The 20,477-nt window shown below is 39.7% G+C and overlaps 1 protein-coding gene across 1 annotated transcript in view; it reads right to left on the bottom strand.

Moving 5' to 3' along the window:
* Positions 1-1,697: 1,697 nt before the first annotated feature.
* Positions 1,698-20,477, bottom strand: part of ARHGAP19 (Rho GTPase activating protein 19) — a 61,224-nt gene continuing 42,444 nt past the window's right edge. Inside the window, exons 7-12 of the mRNA XM_055424969.2 lie at positions 17,746-17,811; positions 15,125-15,316; positions 12,453-12,551; positions 10,310-10,420; positions 9,715-9,793; positions 1,698-5,528 (exon numbers count right to left, since the gene is read on the bottom strand). Of these exons, the coding sequence (XP_055280944.1) occupies positions 5,524-5,528; positions 9,715-9,793; positions 10,310-10,420; positions 12,453-12,551; positions 15,125-15,316; positions 17,746-17,811 (552 nt within the window). The 3' untranslated portion in view covers positions 1,698-5,523. The remainder of the gene's footprint in view (positions 5,529-9,714; positions 9,794-10,309; positions 10,421-12,452; positions 12,552-15,124; positions 15,317-17,745; positions 17,812-20,477) is intronic.

The raw sequence follows: 20,477 nt of genomic DNA on the forward strand, positions 1-20,477 counted from the left end.
TCTTTGTTGCCCATGGATATGGCTCTACTGAATTAAGCATTCCTTGGGGCCAAGGCATTGAAAATTTTAAAAGACTGACTTCCAGTAATAAAAGGAGAAAGCTAACAATGACACCAAGGGCCCCTCCTACTAATCTGCATACTGGCTCCAAGACTGGGGATCTGGGCACTGGATGTTTCCAATAAAGAATAAGATATTAATGATCAACTAGGATCAAGACCTGGCCACTGCTCAACCCCAATTTTTGTTTTTGCTTTTTATAGGAAATTTAAGAAGCTAGGACATAAAAGAAGCACCTACCAACCCTGATGGTCCCACCACAACCCTCTAGCCTAGGTCTCAGGCTTCTTCACTGTTCCCACTCTCTGTGCTTCTAATTCAGGCATCTTTGGGGGGCAAAAATGGGCCACCTGCCATGGGGCACAGAGGCCCTGGAGTGGGAGAGAGCCGGAGACTCTTTCCAGTTCTCTCCTTTCCCACCTACTCTTCCCGCTGTTTAATGCATGTCTGCGTCTTCATTCCATTCTGTTACTCAGTGATTAATGGTTATGTGCTCAGCACTGGACCAGACATTTTGATCCTCTTCCTATTTTTCAGAATAACTCCTGTCCCTCTACCCCTTTTCCTTTTGCATTACTGAGCTTCCCATGTGCTGTTAAGAGTCCCTCCACACTTCAAAGGAATAGAACTAGCTCCTTTTTCTATTGCAAATAACATGAACCGGTCCTTGGGGGATGAGGAGAGAGTGACAGGCGGTCTGAGCGGCGCCTAAGGGAGCTAACACAGCTCAAGAGGACACACAGGCAGGTAATGGAGCAAAAACAAGAGTTTTTTATTTCTATTCTGGATGTAACTCTTTTGTTATCGAAAATAAACCATGTCAGCATCAGTAAGCAGCTGATTATAAAATGTGTCCTTGGCAGAGACAGAGAAAGTTAACATTTAATGAATACCTGCCATCTGCCAGGCACTATGTAAGGCTAGTGGTGCTCAGTATTTAGTGGTCAAGGACTCCTCTGGGATTCTTATGGAGGCTCTGAAATCTCTCCCTTACAAAAATTCAAACATACACAAAATTTTACATAGAATTACAGGACCAAAAGATTTCTGAAATCACAAACTCCAGATTAAAACCTTTGTACTAAGCCCTTACATGTGCCTCTTGAGCATGGCATCATTAAGATGGTATCATTACCCACTCCCTTACAGAGTGGGGAACATGCCCAAGCCCACATACGTAAGTGACAGAAACAACATCTCAACCAGAGTTGTCTAAACACTACAGCTTGCTGGCCTAGATGAAAATGTCACTTGGTTTTTACTGTTACTATAGGCATCACTCCTTATTTTTAAATGAGGAAATAAAGATTATGTGAGAAACTGAAATCTGGGCAAAGCATTTTAGACTCAGCCAAGGGAAATCAGGAAACTCAAAATTCCCAGAGGTTCCAATCCCATTTTCTATCAGCCAAAAAAGCCCTACTCCCCCTGAACCCACCCACCCAGCTGGAGAGCAAGCCAAAGACACACTGTTCTTAGGTGTCATAGTCCTCAAAACAAGAGGCCACCTCTGTCATAACAACTCAGTCAAACCTGAAACAAACAATTTTTTTAAGAGGCAACCTCTCTTTAAAGTAATCCATCAGTCAAATGTAAATGAAGAGACTGGTCAAAGCCTATAGATATGAAACAAAAGAAATTTAATTTCAGAATATTACATGAATATAAAAGAAAAACAATACATGTTTCTTTACAGTTACATATATATATATATAGGATATAGTTGAATAAGAATGACAAAATTAAAAATGGTTAGACAGTTAAGAAACCTTCCTTCTCTTGTTGAGTGAGCTTGGGGGTAGTGAAAAGGCAAGCCTTGCTATGAAGAAAGGACCCTGGGGCAGAAGTGTTTTTCCCAACCAGTTCCACTGGTCCCCAAACATGTCTGGGGGAGTGCTCAATGGCTCGTTAGCATCTGCTGTGGCCTCGCACACTCCAGTTTCCATGGTAACCCAAGCACTCAGGCTATTAAGTCTTAACTCCACCTCCTCGCCAGCCCTCCCATCCACCCTCCACCTGTAGAAACAGCTCAGCATGACCTGGGGAGGAAAGCCAGCCCTCCCACAGTGAGTTTTAGATCAGATTACCACTGGTCTGAAAAGCTTGTGCATCTTAGAAACCCGAATCTTCCCCAATTTCTACAGCATTCCTGCCAACTGCTGGTATCCAGCTTTGGATCCAGGTCCTGTCTTCGGTACCAAGGCTTCCAAATGGATGCGGCTCTCTTCTGGGGAAAGGAATTCTACTCAGAAAAGACTTCAGAATGAGAGCCAGTTTCAAGCATCTGTGTGAGGCTCTGCGGGAAGTAAGGAAGCAGATGAAGTCGAGAGACCACTCTGCGACCACAGGATCTCCTGGAAGGCAATGTTTTAAACCGTATCCTAACAGAGGTTTCTATGAGGAAAGCTTAACAGAAACACTGCTGTTTCAGAGGAGAGAATGGCTCTGCTCTGACACTCTGGAACCACTGGCTTTCTTACAAGCCAACAAAACAGCCACTGCTGGAACACCCAGTGATCACTGCAGTTAACCCCAAACTGCTCTGTTTCCCAAGGTGGCCCATTGCCATTCCTGACTACGGAAGAATCGTTCGGGGTAATGAGCTGGCGGAGGGTCAACTACAGTTTCAGTTAGGATTCATGAGGCACCACCTCCTTGACTGTGTTTTGGCACCAAGGTACAATCAGTATCATCTAATCCTCTTTCACTGCTGCAGTGGAATCTTTCAAAGCGAGTACACTGCACCACTGCACCAAGTTAGAAAGTTAGAAAGTCCAGCGTCCAAGGTTTTCACTGATTCAACCAGGATAGCTCACCCAGTGCCAACTGATCTGAATTAAAGAAGTGGTCTGCATTTTTATGCTTGAGCCCACACAAGATATACTGCCCCACATTAATATTACATCAAAATCCACTGCAACTGACCCCAGAAAGAAAGGAAATTTTAAAAGCAACAAGAGGCATTTCCAAAGAAATTGTTTCAACATGAAAAACAAACATAAAACAGATTTTTTAAATATTACATATTTTTTAAATTGTTAAATACTGGCTCAAAAATGCCTGCCCACCAAGTCAGAAGGGCAACAGTTCCCTCCTGTAGCAAATGCTTAAAGGGTCTTTGTCTTTGCATTCTCCATAAGATTCCACAGGATTAGAACAGTTACATATTATAAGGCAGAAGGTTATGCTGTTTATTTCTCAAATTTGGATTCCAACTAGATCACAGCTTCTGTTAAAAAAACAAACAAGAAAAGACCTATCATACCCTTACAGCCAGGGAAATCATATTTAATAAATATTTTAGTGAAATACGCATACCCAAATACCCACATAAACTGCCCAAAGGGGCAAGCTATTAGAAGCCTGTAACAGAATCTCTCACCACCCCAGCACCAGAACACTAGCCTGGATTACTAACTGAACTCAACCAACTAAATCTCAAATAGAACCTCCCTCAAATAGAACCACAGAACCAACTCAATAACAAAGAGGTATGAGGTCACTGCTCTGCTCCCTCCACCTGTGCCAGACCACGTTTAGCAGACTACACCACTCCAGAAGGAGATGCTTAGACAAACTAAGAAAGCAAGTATTGAGTTAAGGGAGGACACCATTTTCGCCTGGTCATACCAAAAGGGGTCTCTGTTTGAACTCACTGACAGCTGGCGCAAGAAATTTTATACGGAAAAAAGTCAAATAAAACCCTACATGTATGAACTTGCTAATAAGTATTTCTTAATAATGACATAAAACTACTGTAGAGAAAGGGACTTTTGAGCAGCTTTATACTCCTAACCATCTATTATTCACAATCTATCAAGTTGGATGGCCAAATTTTCCATTTTTATCCATTACTGTCGTTATGGCAGCAAAAGAAAAAGAAAATACAGCAGACAAGACTGACTTCCAGATACAAAAGCAAACTATGCTCCCCAGAATCAGCTTTTGTTTCAGCAATAACACACCATTTCAACAGTTGGGCTGAAGTCATAGTTAGATGGGCAACTGCCTTTCACCTGAGGCCTGACTCCGCTCCGGCACATGGGGTAAGAATGGTTACACATCTAACAGAGCAGGCATAAGCTCCCTCCTGCCCCTGCTGCTCTCTAGACAGTGACGTCTCACACTGGATCAGAGCCTTGCCATTCTCCTCAAAGACACGTGAACATCCCCAACCCAGTCAAAGCTCCAGCCCATCTCCAAACCACTCCCGGTGCCCACTGTGACAAGGAAAGGGGCGGGCCAGCAGCCACCCTTGAACACAGGTGATAAACGATAACTGCTTAAAAACAAGAACATTCTTCCTTTAAATCTCTCAGCCCTGCAGAGAAAGATGCTCGCTTCCTTCCTCTGACTCCAGCTTGCTCTCAGGAGACAGTCCAGCCTGCACACCTGATCCCTTAGAAGGATGCAATATAATCTCATCCGTCAGGAGTCATCCTGGCCACAAAGCCAGCTCCAGCCTAATCCTACTCCGGAGCTTCCACTACATACAGGTATTTCAGCAAGCCTCAAGTAAACTGCTGGTGACATGCCTTGAGTCACAGTGACTGGGCACAGAGGGCACCACATTGGCACCAGAGGTGTTTTAGGTGAGAGGAATCTGAAGGAAGGAAGGGGTTCCGCAACCATACGACTATTCTGACATCACTGAGGAAAGAGGAAGAAAGGGAGGAGGGAAGAAAGGACACAGTTTAATACCATTTGTTAAGATATTGCATCATTCTGAATTATTCAGTACTGCAGGCCAAACACCTACAATCTCAGACCCAAGAAATCATAACAACAACAACAAAAAATTCCCAGGAAAGCGATAAATTCTTTGGACACAAATAGGTACTGAGGAATACAGCCTCATAAGACAAAGAGCTTACGGTGAAAAAGAGAAAAGACATCTGGCTTAGAGCCCATTTCAATTACCTATCCAAAATATGGCTTTTAAAAAAATAAGAAAAAACAAATAAACAAAAACAATACCCAACAATCCCCCAATACTATCAAAACAGAGAAAAGTCCAAACTATCAGTTAAAAATAACATCAATCCATTAGGATTGACTGACTTTTTTAAAAAAAATTGCTGCAGTTGAGCACAAACTTCAAATTTTCAAAAAACAGAACCTGCTAAACAAACACATGCAATAGGCAGAGGAGTCTGCCTAGTTCTGCTCATTGATTGTGCTGTGTGTAAGCTGGTTTGGCTGTTTAGTGGTTTCCCCAGAACATTTTTTTTTAAAGAGAGAGAGAGTTGCTAGCACCGGTTCAGTAGGCAGAATCTGCAGACATCTCCGCTGAGTGAGGTTAGAGGTATCAGTTGAGTCACAGGATTAGTTGGCTTTCACAATTCAACACACAGCAAGCGAGCTGCAAGTCCCAGCTTTTCTGTGGGTGATCATGGCCCCTGGCCCACAGAAGAAAGAATTCTGGGTGGACAACAGGAAAACTCTGGATCCTTCAAAAGAATCCTAGGCTGAAAGAGAAAAAGGAACATTAAACATATTTGTAAATATTTCTTTCTGCAAATATCCCACCTAAAAGCTAGAGAAATCTATACTTAGTATTTTCTACAACCTGAGGGTTAGAGATCAATCCGCTGGATCATCAAAAAAGCAAGAGAAACAGAGAAAAACATCTACTTCTGTTTTGTTGACTATGCCAAAGCCTTTGACTGTGTGGATCACAATAAACTGTGGAAAATTCTGAAAGAGATGGGAATACCAGATCACCTGACCTGCCTCTAGAGAAACCTCTATGCAGGTCAGGAAGCAACAGTTACAACTGGACATGGAACAACAGACTGGTTCCAAATCGGGAAAGGAGTATGTCAAGGCTGTATATTGTCACCCTGCTTATTTAACTTATATGCAGAGTACATCATGAGAAATGCTGAGCTGGATGAAGCACAAGCTGGAATCAAGACTGCTGGGAGAAATATCAATAAGCTCAGATATGCAGATGACACCACCCTTATGGCAGAAAGCAAAGAAGAACTAAAGAGCCTCTTGATGAAAGTGAAAGAGGAGAGTGAAAAAGTTGGCTTAAAACTCAGCATTCAGAAAACTAAGATCATGGCATCTTGTCCCACCACTTCATGTGATGGGATACCAATGTATCCTTCAAAAATAACTTATGCTTGGGGAATAGATGGAGAAACAATGGAAACAGTGTCAGACTTTATTTTTTGGGGCTCCAAAATCACTGCAAATGGTGACTGCAGCCATGAAATTAAAAGACGCTTACTCCTTGGAAGGAAAGTTATGACCAACCTAGACAGCATATTAAAAAGCAGAGATATTACTTTACCAACAAAAGCCCGTCTAGTCAAAGCTATGGTTTTTCCAATAGTCATGTATGGATGTGAGCGTTGGACTATAAAAAAAGCTGAGTGACTAAAAATTGATGCTTTTGAACTGTAGTGTTGGAGAAGACTCTTGAGAGTCCCTTGGACAGCAAGGAGATCCAACCAGTCAATCCTAAAGAGAATCAGTCCTGAATATTCATTGGAAGGACTGATGCTGAAGCTGAAACTCCAATCCTTTGGCCACCTAAGGGAAGAACTGAGTCATTTGAAAAGACCCTGATGCTGGGAAAGACTGAAGGCAGGAGGAGAAGGGCACGACAGAAGATGAGATGGTTGGATGGCATCACTGACTCAATTGATGTGAGTCTGAGTAAACTCCAGGAGTTGGTGATGGACATGGAGGCCTAGTGTGCTACAGTCCACGGGGTCGCAAAGAGTCGGACACGACTGAGCGACTGAACTGAACTGAACTGCAGGTGAGAGTCTAATTGAGAATTGTTTACTCTCTACCAAGTAAGCATCATTTTGTTCTCTTGCCTTAATCTCACTTTATTAAATCATCTTAATGGCAATAACACTACCTTTACTGAGTGTGTATTTTGTGTCAGGCGTTGCTGAATTCTTTATGTACATTGTCTCATTCACTCTCACAAAAAACTGTGCGTGAAGTAATGTTCTTGCATTTGATAGGCAAAGAATCTGAAGCCTATACAAATGAACTTGCCCTAAGATATATAGCTATTAAGGCTGTGGACTAAAACCAAGTCTAACTGAACTCAAAGTTCATATTCTTACCACCATTACACCTCTCATCAGCAAATGTTTGCTAAATGCCTACTGGATGCAAGGCAGTCATTACTGTACAGAAGAGAAGGGGCGGAGGGTCACAAATATATTAAGTTTGGCCTTTGTCTTCCAGAAGAGAAACTAGCTAAAGAAGTAAGACAAAACATATGAAGTAAATGACTAAGATAAATCACATTAAATGTCAACATTTTAGCAATGTCAGTAAGAGTTCAAAGGAAAAAGTACATCTGTCTGAGTTAGCCAAAGAAGATTTCGCAGAGGAGGTAGGGTTTATGCTGGGCTTTGAACAATGGCTAGGATTCTGACTGCTGAAAATAATGCCCATTAATACATAGGTGCTAAATCAGCAGTTCTCATCCGGGAGTGATTCTGCCCCCTGCCCTGAAAGGGATATTTGGCAATGTCAGGGGGCAGACACTGGTTGTTATAACTGGAGGAAGGGTACTGGCATCCAGTGGGTAGAGACCAGGAATGCTATGAACTCTCACACAATGCACAGGACAGCTCCCCACAGCAAAGAATTATCTGACTTAAAATGTCAACAGTGCCACCTGAGAAACTCCAGGCTAAATACATGTCTTTGGGAATACACTATAGATGATGATAATAAAATTGCATTATCTTCTTAAAAAAAAAATGTGTTCCTTTAATAAAATCAACATCAAAAAAAAAAAGAATCTAGTACGGTATTGTGTAAAAGAAAGAGATGGCAGGCACTTGGATCTGTGGACCTGGAGACTAGACAGTTCAGATCTGGAGCTGCAGGCTGGGGAAAGGGTATCAAACAGAGAACAGAACTGAGCTGCAGAAGTAGACCAAACTGCTAAGGGGACAGGCATGGAGGCGAGGGCAGGGACAGGCAGAGCCCTAAGACAGAGCACTGAAAAAACATGAAGAGAGGGAAGGGGAGACAGACAACAGTAAAGCACCGCAGAGATGGAAAAAAATTAAAGAGGAAGGAGAATATTGTGAAGTCATGACACCCACAGGTGTTCCCAGACAAGAGGAAGTGAACAGGGAGAAGGTAAAGTGAAATACCACTGCCTAAGGCAGTGGGAGATCATTCATTATCTGTGGGCCTCCACTTTTCTGAATCACTAACATTTTTGAGAATCTTATAAAAACTATACATTCTCTCTTCCAGAAACCTGTTCATATGCACCTACACATAAAACTCCATCAATAATTCCACCAGGAACTTTCTTAGAGCTCTTAGAAAGTCCACAGTAAACAGGAAGAATCTCTGCTCTAAAACTCCCTGGTAAAACATTAAACTAGCTTATTTTTTAAATGCATTTCTTTCTTCCAAAAGTAGAGCTGTCGACATAAGACAGTATTTCTTGATTATCTTCAAAAATGAAAGCAATAAAAGGTATAACTACTACAAACAAATGTATCCTTCAAAAATAATTTATGCTTGGTTTGGACTTAGACGATACAAGTAGAAATCTTTAGACACACATACTCCAAACCCTTAACTTGCCTCAGTCAGTCAACTGAGACTACAAGTCAGAGACAATGAGGAAAGAAGAGAGAGTTCAGATCGTTCATTCAAGGATAAGTAAGAAGACCATACTGAAATTTAATTTCCTAGAAAACAGAATAAAGATTCATCTGTAAGGGTTGGGCTTTTGTTCTCATTCTATTGCTTATGTCTCAAACAGTAAGTATGCTCGTATTTCAATGGTAAAATGAGCATATCAAACCAGAAATTACTTCATCTGCCATGCAAGCCTTATAGAACCAGACCAAGTCTTGCCCAGTTTTCCTTAGTAACAATTACTACTGCCTGTTAATGCTTTAACAATCACAATGCGCTCTCAAAACATTGTTTTAACTGAGACTCATTAGAAATCTAAGAAGTAGATACAACTATTAATATCATCTCCATTTTCGGAGGAGAAACTGGGCTGAGAAGGAGTGGTTGGTCCTAACCACAGATCCCCTGGCCTTTCCAGTGAGTCATGTGGCTTCCTCAGAGGAAAGCGCAGCAGTCACTGCCCTCCATCAGCTCAGCCTTGAGCAATTAGCAGTCTCAGCACTAAATTATCCTTTTTACCTTAAATATCCTTAAAAACATGCTGTATGATCTGATTTCCAGAGTCCTTTAGCATGAGCTCTTTATTTGGAAAGCCTAATAGAATAAACAAAGCTAAAGTCTACACAGAAAAAGAACACAATTGTTCCATGTTTGCTGAGCACCTTCTCAGCACTCCTGTACTTGGTTTCACAAGTTAGTTTACACTTGCTTTTAATTTGCTTAACAAGTACTCTTAAAATATCTTTCCCATGTGTCCTGTCTGTCTGAGGATTCAGCGACCCTGTGGGTCTATGTTCACAGCTCTGCCCTCAGCACCTGGGACAGTTCTGAGTAGATGTTCAATAACCATCTGCTACATGAACTCCAGGATAAGGACCCAGCCTTGTAATTTTTATATCACTTCCAACTACCACCACACCACACTGGGAATTCAAAACCTGCTACTCACTGACTAGATGCAGAAAGGAACTATATTCACTAAGACATATGAATAAGTACAATTAGTACCTTTTTTCCCCTCTTTCTTCCCCTCAGGCCATTTCAGTCTTGTTGGTGTCATCATGACAGCTGGAGAGCCAGAAAATAACTGTAACAAGAAAATTTTAGAGTGGCTTAAATGTCCTAATGTCATTCCTATAAACAGATTATGCTAACAGAGGAATTATTTACTTGTTCAATTTCAATATGAAGAGTTTTACCAACATATTCATATCTCATTAATCTTAACTGTTTTATTGCTGGCTTAATGAAGTAACCCTTTTCCATGGCTAATGCAGTGTCAAGCAGGCCTGGCTCAAATGTTACCCACCCTGTGGAGTCTCCCAATAAGAACTGCTCCCTTCAGCACTTTGTGTGTGGAGCTATTTCACTGCATTTGTCATTTCTGCCTATAACTGGCTATGTCCTCCCTGAACTTGAAATGTGTTTGTTGAATGAGTCAATGAAAGCCTACAGAAAGAAGACAATCAGCATAAATGAAAAGACTGAGAAAAAAGGCTGAATGGCCCAAAGAAACACAGTAAAACAAATGACGGCATATTAATTTTCTTCTTTTCTACAGATGAACACATACAAAGAAAAAGTACAAAGAACAGTATCTTACTAAGTTCATATTTTCTTTGCTGGCTCTCTTCAATTCACCAATGGCTACAGAATCCGGAGTAGGGTACTTGTTTTTCTTTTCTGACATCATCTGATTTCCCAGGACCTTCCGCTGATTTAGGAAAAGAAAATATTTGATTTATAAACAGCTACTATATCTGTATTATATATATATATATATATATATATATATATATATATATATTGGCCTTCAAAACTACAGTTTCTTAAGTTAAAAAAAAATCTTAGCTCTCTGATAAAGTCCCACAGGCATCTTACACGCGAGGCCAAAAAGCATGTGACTAAAACACCTAAGATCATTGCCTTTCTTTAGGTGATCACTATTCCTCTTTAAACTATCTAAAGGGCTGAAATGTTAAAAGAAACTTTATAGTTGATTTAAACCAACTAATATGAGCCAATTACAATGTTTCTGAGGCAATAAAAGAAATGCCAGTTACCTACCAGTATAATTTTTTCCCTAAAGACATGTCTCTGGCAGCTTTTAAGAGTCCCTCCTCCCCTCCCTACTAAGAGACACTTAACACAGGGTCCACTCTAAGATTTTGCTTCCCTGTCATGTCTTCCTCACACAGGATTGGAAAATTTGGAAAAATTCTCTAAGAGCTCCTACTATAACCAAAAGAGGATATGGGCCTTCTTAAAAGGGTCATGTGACTATACTGACATTCAATGCAAGACTAAAAGCCCTTTCATCTCTGAACAGCTTAGAAGCTGATGTAACCTACTGTAACAGCTGACAGTGACAATTCTACCATCTTTGAAGAAATCCTCTCTTTCTTCTCCTTAGAGAATAAATTTGAATTCCAAAAACAGAACATATCAAAACTAGAACATTAAACTTTACAATATAAACATCAGTAGGAATATTCTGATGCAATAAATCATTTACATAAGAGGAATTTTGGAGGAACAAAGTCTAACCAAAAAAAAGGTATCAAAGAAGGAAAGAAATCAAATAGCTAAAACACAGAAATGCTGGAAAAATAAGGCCAGTCCATCTTCCTTTGAGAAGTCAGATACCACCTCATAGTAAGCTGAATAGGGGATGCCAGGAGTCATAGGACTAGCTACAAAGCTTCCACTGAATTTTTTAACAGAGCTTTCACTATTCCTTTGCTGTCAAGCAGAAACCTACATCTATTATTAGCTTGAAAGTCTCCTCATTTACAACAAAAACACTTGACCCTTCTGTCCTACGAAACTTGCTAACACTGTTTATTGTTCTGAAATGTTTTCTCCTGATAGAATTATAAGCTCTTTTATAATTCTAAAGTTTTAAATTATCTCTCAGTAAAGAAAAGGGCAGATGCCAAGAGAATATTATATTCTTACCTTTAAAACAACAATTAGCAATACTTCTAGAACCAACAGCAGAAGAGCTCACTATGAAGAAAAAACTATACCCATCGAACTTCAGTTAAAGGAACACTTGTTTGACTAACACAGAAAAACATTTATTTAACTATTACTTTTCTTATTACCAATCATCTCTATGACCAAGAAGAATGACAGACTTTCCTTGGTTTCTTTATGCCTGGAAATTTGAACCCCCATAATCAGCTATCTACTGCCACCTGCTGGCAATATCCCTTAGTTACACGTTCAGATCATCCATGAAGACCTGAGTAAATTGAATATACAAACAATGATGGCAGCAACAGCACAGAAGTATATATTGCATTTGTTTTAAAAACAAGATTTTTAATGAAGTTTTAGACGAAGAAAAGAAAACAACTGATCAAAATTTGGGGTTTACCTAAAAGTCACTAGGCTATTAGAAAATTATTTCTAGTGTCTGTCAACTTTTTCACTTCTCTCTAATTTCAGCAACCTGCACTGTAAATCAGGAATGAGGACTCTGTCCTTAGCCCCAGAAGACAGCAAAGGACCTTTATTTCTCTTACCCCTTACTTCTCCAACCACAGAGTCCCTTCTCTGATTTGAAACATAGCAGAATGCTTTGAAAAGTAAAAGCATTTCCAAATTCTATCCTTTTCTCTTTATAAGTGAACCCTTTACAGAATCCCAAAGAATGGAACAAAACTGTTTATGCCTAAGAAGAGCCGGATTGCTAAATTTTCTCACCATGAACATTGAAAATGACAGCACAGCATGCCTACCTTAATGAGGCCACTGAAGGACCGTGAGCGAGCCCTTTTCTGCACCGGGGGAGTAGAAGGCTCGCGTCCCGGTGTCTGCGTCCCAGAATGCTTATTAAACTAGAAGCAAGCATAGAGAACATTTTGTTACAGTCTCCCATCAAGAGACAGCATTCTGTGACAATTAATAGCTAAATGTAAATACCCAGAGACGTACAGGAATAAGTGAATGTGTACATACATGGATTAGTAGGTTGGCAAGCAAATCACAAAAGCAGAAATTATGCCACCAAGAAGTCAAATTTTATTAAATTAGCCTGAGGCTAAGTTAAATACTACATACCCCAAAGCAATCAAATTGGAATGAGATCAAGCTTCTAGAATCTTAAATAATACCACAGGAATGCAATCAGCAAAATCCTGACTGTGGGAGACAAACCACCTGCCTTCTTTCACAAATAAAGTGCAAAGAGAGCGGGAGGATGTGTGTATGTGTGTTTAAATGCAATGTGGTATCTGGACTGGCCTCTATAACAGAAAAAGGGTATTAGTGTTAAAACTGGTAAAATCCAAATAAAGTTTGCAATGTTAATAGTAATGTACTGGATGGCATCACCGACTCAATGGACATGAGTTTGAGTGAACTCCAGGAGTTGGTGATGGACAGAGAGGCCTGGCATGCTGTGATTCATGGGGTTGCAAAGAGTCGGACACGACTGAGCGACTGAAATGAACTGAACTGAATGTTAACTTCTTAGTTTTGACAACTGAGGAACATTAGTTAACATTAGAAGGAACTAAGTGAAAGGTATGTGGGAATTCTATACTATCTTTTCAATTTTTCTCCAAATCTAAATTATTTCAAATTTAAAAGTTTAGTCAAACAAACAAGCTTCAGCAATTTTTAGGGAGAAAAAAACAGGAAGGGGAGAGACGGGACCTATGTATTAAAAGAAACCTAGCAGCTGTATCAGCTTCCCCCAGAGAATGCATATACCCTCTGGTCATGCCACTTCTAGGAAATAATCTGCAAAGAGAATACTTATGAACAAAAATGTATAAAGTAAAAAAATGCCTAATTTCCCCAATATGTCCAGCAGAGGACAAACTATACACATCAGGTTATATACAATGAAATACACAAGCATTAAAAATGTTTATACACTTTTAATGACATGGAAAATGTTCTGATATAATGTTATATGAAAAGGGTAGGGTATTTTAAAAATGGAATATATATTTTTACCTCAATTAAGCAAAAGAAATATGAAATATATATTCACGGAAAGAAATACAAAGAGGAAATACTCCAAAATGTGACCAGTAGATTATAGATGATTTTTAATTTCTTGACACTCTTCTGGAGACTTCAGTGTTTCTGCAGTGAGTATTCATTATTTTTACAATGATGGAGAATAGTAAAATTATAGTTTTTTTCAAAAATAAATGGCAATATTGTAAATGTAGGCAAGGAGTTTACAAGCAAGCGTGAGAAAGCATGTATGCTGTAATGGTTAATGAAAAAGGGAGAAATGAAAGTATATGGTACGATCATAACTATGTCAAAATATATCCACAGGAAACAGACTGAAAGAATATCCAATATGTAAACACTGGGAGGATGAGTGATTTATTTTCTTTTAATCCTTCTCTATAATTTTCCAGTTTTCTAAAAAGAGCAAAACTAATGCTAGTTTTTTCCTTTGTATTATCTTTGACCTCAGTCTTCTTGATGAGAGACGTCATTTACACTTCTCCTACCTGAATTACTGGCTTAGTTTCTATCAAGAATTAAACCACAAAACTGCTTTAAATCTGTAGCATTACTCAGCCATAAAATTCCAGTCACGGCACAATTTGCTAGATCTCAAAGTAACTTCAAAGACAGTGACATAAAAATTTCTCTTAAAGGACTTTGACAACTGTTAAGAACAGCTCAGTTCAACATTTTTGGAGCACTTTTGTCTGGCCCCATGCTTAAGATAAACTATAAAAAATAAAAACACAGATTCATCCCTCAAGAAAGTCCCAGTTGAATAAGAAGTCAAGAGGCTGACCTTGCCTTTTAAGCTAAAATTCAAGAAGGATTGAGACAAAATAAATTTCCTGAGAAAGAAACTAACCATGTCATCAGTATTTACACTGTGAGTCTCAAGATGGCAAATAAGAGACCTAATTTTGCTCCCACAGCTCCAAAATAAACAAACTTAGCCACTAAAATTTCTATTTTTAGTATCAGACTAGGCTCTTGATTTTGTGTTTTCTAACTGCAAACAACTCACTGATGAGCCACCACTTCTGTCCTGCTGTGCCAGCCACTTTACATAGATTCTCTCTAATCTTTACAACCACGGAACATGGGCATTACAATTACCAATAAGAAGACAGAAATTCACAAAGACTGGGTTATTCGTCAGGCTTAAACGTCGTACATGACCAAGTTAGGAAAACTAACCACACTGGATCCTTCTGTTTACTCAAGAAATCCAAGAGCCTCCATCTCTTTCCCCAGTGGGGCAGCAGACAGAGATCACCACTGAGGGTCTATAGACACATCTGTTTTCTTGACTAAACCAAAGCTTGGGCCAGTAAAAGACAAAAATTAAATGAAATTGTTTATACTATTCCCTAGTGATTCTACAGGCAAAAATCACATCCCTAAAGCCCTGTCACTATCTCCCTGCCCTCAGCACCTGTCTGATGAGCTGTTTCTTCTTTGCCGACTCTGGCATATTGTGAACATGTTGGAACAATTCTCTTAGTGCCTCTTCTGTACGCTGCTGGGTCTCCTCCTGACGAGAGCAGGAATCTACACGGTTCCATTTTTGAGATCTTGCCAGTTGGAAGGACCTGGTATGACATGAAGCTATCAGATCAAGATCGTCCTATGGAAAATTTAAAAGAAAAGTGAATTATTATATCTTGCCAGCTTTGTTTCCAGATTCCCACAACCCTGGAAGAAAAAAGGAAGGGTGAGATGTGGCGTACATCCAGATGCAGAAACAAGAAAAACCTAAATACTATCTTCAGATAAAGAGAAACCTACAATTAAAGACTGTATCAATAGCCTACTCCCATGACCTGCCCAGAAAACCTAAACTCATTTAGAATACTGCCATCAAAAAATATATTTATCTATAGTCCACTATTCAGAGCATCTTTTAATCTCATATTTCTCATTATTACCCTATGGGTTAAGCAAGGTATCATTATTACCATTTCACTGAAGTAAAAACTGAAGTTAAGTTGTAAGCTTAAAGTCATCTAGATACTAAAGTGACAGATGCATCTTGGAGACCAGGTTCTTGGCTGGTGCTCTTTCCTACACATGACAATATGTGAAATACTACACAGCAATAGTAGAGAAGTAAAAACAACTTTCTAAGAAAAACCACACTCCAGTTAAGCTAGTTAAAATAAAATACTGTTTTCCTGGTCACACCAAATACTTGCTGAATGAGAGGTAGAAAGCAAGAGAGTTTCAGAAGAGCATCTATTTCTGCTTCATTGACTATGCCAAAGCCTTTGACTGTGTGGTTCACAATAAACTGTGGAAAATTCTGAAAGAAATGGGAATACCAGACCACCTGACCTGCCTCTTGAGAAACCTGTATGCAGGTCAGGAAACCACAGTCAGAACTGTACATGGAACAACAGACTGGTTCCAAATAGGAAAAGGAGTGCATCAAGGCTGTATATTGTCACCTTGCTTATTTAACTTATATGCAGAGTACATCATGAGGAACGCTGAGCTGGAAGAAGCACAAGCTGGAATCAAGATTGCTGGGAGAAATATCAATAACCTCAGATATGCAGATGACACCACCCTTATGGCAGAAAGTGAAGAGGAACTCAAAAGCCTCTTGATGAAAGTGAAAGAGGAGAGTGAAAAGGTTGGCTTGAAGCTCAACATTCAGAAAACAAAGATCATAGCATCTGGTCCCATCACTTCATGGGAAATAGATGGAAAAACAGTGGAAACAGTGTCAGACTTTATTTTTTTGGGCTCCAAAATCACTGCAGATGCTGATTGCAGCCATGAAATTAAAAGACGCTTACTCCTTGGAAGGAAAGTTATGACCAACCTTGATAATATATTAAAAAGCAGAGACATTACTTTGCCAACAAATGTCCGTCTAGTCAAGGCTATGGTTTTTCCCGTGGTCATGTATGGATGTGAGAGTTGGACCGTGAAGAAAGCTGATCGCCGAAGAATCGATGCTTTTGAACTGTGGTGTTGAAGAAGACTCTTGAAAGTCCCTTGTACCACAAGGAGATCCAACCAGTCCATTCTAAGGGAGATCGATCCTGGGTGTTCATTGAAAGGACTGATGCTAAAGCTGAAACTGCAATATTTTGGCCACCTCATGCGACGAGTTGACTCACTGGAAAAGACTCTGATGCTGGGAAAGGTTGGGGGCGGGAGGAGAAGGGGACGACCGAGAATGAAATGGCTGGATGGCATCACTGACTCTGGGGACATGAGTTTGAGTGAACTCCGGGAGTTGGTGATGGACAGGGAGGCCTGGCGTGCTGTGATTCATGGGGTCGCGAAGAGTCGGACACGACTGAGCAACTGAACTGAACTGAACTGAACTGAGAGGTAGAAACCAACAGGAGCAGGAAAAAAAGCATAAGATGACAGCTTAAAGTTTCTAATCAAGACAGACTAAACAGAAATCATCAAAAAGTGCTTGTGACATTTTTTTAACTTCTCACTTTTAAAGCTCAATAATCATATGTAATCTTGTTAATAGGAAAAGGCAATGGCATCCCACTCCAGTACTCTTGCCTGGAAAATCCCATGGACGGAGGAGCCTGGTAGGCTACAGTCCATGGGGTTGCGAAGAGTCGGAAACGACTGAGCAACTTCACTTTCACTTTTCACTTTCATGTATTGGAGAAGGAAATGGCAACCCACTTCAATGTTCTTTCCTGGAGAATCCCAGGGACAGCGGAGCCTGGTGGGCTGCTGTCTATGGGGTTGCACAGAGTCAGATACAACTGAAGCGACTTAGCAGCAGCAGCAGCTGCAATCTTGTTAATAAGCATCACACATTTGCTTTCTAAGCTCATACAGTCTTAGGTCTTTTAGACATTTCAGTGTTACCTTACCAATGAACTGGAAAGAATGTCTTATATAAAAAATGTACTTTCGTAGCTAAAAATACTTAAGACATTTGCTATTTACAGACTTTTCTTATAAATTTTATTTTCCTATGTCTTCACTTTGATTCTGTGCTTTGTTTTAAATCTCCACTAATCTTAATTAGCTCTCTCCTTGTTTGGGCCAAGAGCAATTTTCTATTCTTACCTTTGATGCTTGAGTTCTGGAACCCAAATAGTGCAATCTGGCACATTCCCGAATATAAGCAGGAGCCTGGGCAGGACATAAAAGAAAATCAAGAACAACAGTTAGCAATATCTAAAATTCTTGCAGATCATGAGGACAGTGATTCTTAAAATGATCTGACTGGCAGATTACTCTAGAAAATGAAAGATCTTCAAAATGCCTTATTTCATAGTTTCTCTTCTCTTGCCACCAAAAAGATAGCTCAAGAAATCTAACAGGAACATTGTAAGAAGACATGACCATAGTTTTAAAAATCATATATGGCACCTATGTGTGTGTGTATATAATTGTTTTCAAATGAACCGAAACAGACATCTATAATAATGTCTATACTTACAAAAACTACCCCCAAATCCTTACAAATTTCAAGTGGCCCCTAAATCACATTTTAGAAACACTGTATAGAAAATACCATTTAGAATTACTGTGGAGTAACAACAGAAAAGGAATAATTTAGCTTACTGATATACTACTCAGAGTCCTCTGATAAGTACCCTGAAAGAGCACTAGTAGAAGAATAAATAAAATAACCACTACAAAAGAGAATGTGGCAGTATCTTAAAAAATTACATTTTCATTTATCCTTTAAACCAGAAATTTCACTTCTGAAAACCTATCCTGAAAATATAACTCCAAAAATACAAAACATACTTGGATAAAATTAATAGACACAACCAGATGTCTGCTTTATTAACTATACCAAAGCCTTTGACTGTGTGGATCACAACAAACTGTGGAAAATTCTGAAAGAGATGGGAATACCAGACCACCTGACCTGCCTCTTGAGAAACCTGTATGCAGGTCAGGAAGCAACAGTTGGAACTGGACATGGAACAACAGACTGATTCCAAATAGGAAAAGGAGTACATCAAGGCTGTATATTGTCACCCTGCTTATTTAACTTATCTGCAGAGTGCTGCTGCTGCTGCTAAGTCACTTCAGTCGTGTCCGACTCTACATCATGAGAAATGCTGGGCTGGAGGAAGCATAAGCTGGAATCAAGATTGCCAGGAGAAATATCAATAACCTCAGATATGCAGATGACACCACCCTTATGGCAGAAAGTGAAGAGAAACTAAAAAGCCTCTTGATGAAAGTGAAAGAGGAGAGTGAAAAAGTTGGCTTAAAGCTCAACATTCAGAAAACTAAGATCATGGCATCTGGTCCCATCACTTCATGGGAAATAGATGGGGAAACAGTGGAAACAGGGTCAGACTTTATTTCTGAGGGCTCCAAAATCACTGCAGATGGTGATTGCAGCCATGAAATTAAAAGACGCTTACTCCTTGGAAGAAGAGTTATGACCAACCTGCTGCTGCTGCTGCTGCTAAGTCACTTCAGTCGTGTCCGACTCTGTGTGACCTCATAGACGGAAGCCCACCAGGCTCCCCCGTCCCTGGGATTCTCCAGGCAAGAACACTGAAGTGGCTTGCCATTGCCTTCTCCGATGACCAACCTAGATAGTATATTAAAAAGCAGAGGCATTACTTTGCCAACCAAGGTCCGTCTAGTCAAGGCTATGGTTTTTCCAGTAGACATGTATGGATGCGAGAGTTGGACTGTGAAGAAAGCTGAGCGCCGAAGAATTGATGCTTTTGAACTGTGGTGTTGGAGAAGACTCTTGAGAGTCCCTTGGACTGCAAGGAGATCCAACCAGTCCATCCCAAAGGAGAACAGTCCTGGGTGTTCATTGGAAGGACTGATGCTAAAGCTGAAACCCCAATCCTTTGGCCACCTCATGCGAAGAGTTGACTCACTGGAAAAGACTCTGATGCTGGGAGGGATTGGGGGCAGGAGAATGGGACGACAGAGGATGAGATGGCTGGATGGGATCACTGACTCAATGGACATGAGTTTGGGTAGACTTCAGGAATTGGTGATGGACAGGGAGGCCTGGCGTGCTGCAATTCATGGGGTCGCAAAGAGTCGGACACAACTGAGCAACTGAGCTGAACTGAGATGTCTATTAATAGGAAGTTGGTTGAATAAGCTTTTATTGATATAATCCATACAATGAACTGCTGTGTAGTAACTAAAATGGAAAGAAAGGAGGGAGGGAAGAAACACTTTATGAACTGATATGAGTCTTTCCAAGACCTGCTGTTGATTGGAAAAGTTACACAGCAGTGTATAAGTACTTGAGTGAGAAAGAAGAGGAAACAAGAGTATACACACATATATACAGTAGAGTCAGACACGACTGAGAGACTTAACGGAACTGATACAGTAATATGTTTTTACAAAAAGAAACACTAAGAAAATAAACCAGAAAATAATGAAAATGATTAGGAAAAGAACTCAAATTTCTCTAAGTATACTTTTCTAAGAAGTTTTGACTTTTGAACCCTGTAAACATACCACAGTTTTAAAAAAATAAATCCAAAAGAAAAAAACGCAAACCCTAAACTGAGTTAACAACAACAAAATAAGCATATCTGTATATCATATTGACAACACAAGCACAGAGAAAGGAATTATTCAACCAACTTTTAAAAACTGTATTTGACTATACAGTATACAGTCTAGTGAGATATATTCAAGGGAAAAGGAACTGTAAGGAAATCTTAACTTCCATCAGCAGATATACAGAAGTTTATTATTAGTAGTAATAGTTGCATTATTTTGAAACTAATTTGTTATATTGTAGGATAAAACAAATAACATATATAAATGCTATTAAAATCTAGAATTTG

This window comes from Moschus berezovskii, chromosome 12 (genome assembly GCF_049115385.1).
Source record: "Moschus berezovskii isolate FMDL1 chromosome 12, NW_MosBer_1.0, whole genome shotgun sequence".
NCBI lineage: Eukaryota > Metazoa > Chordata > Mammalia > Artiodactyla > Moschidae > Moschus > Moschus berezovskii.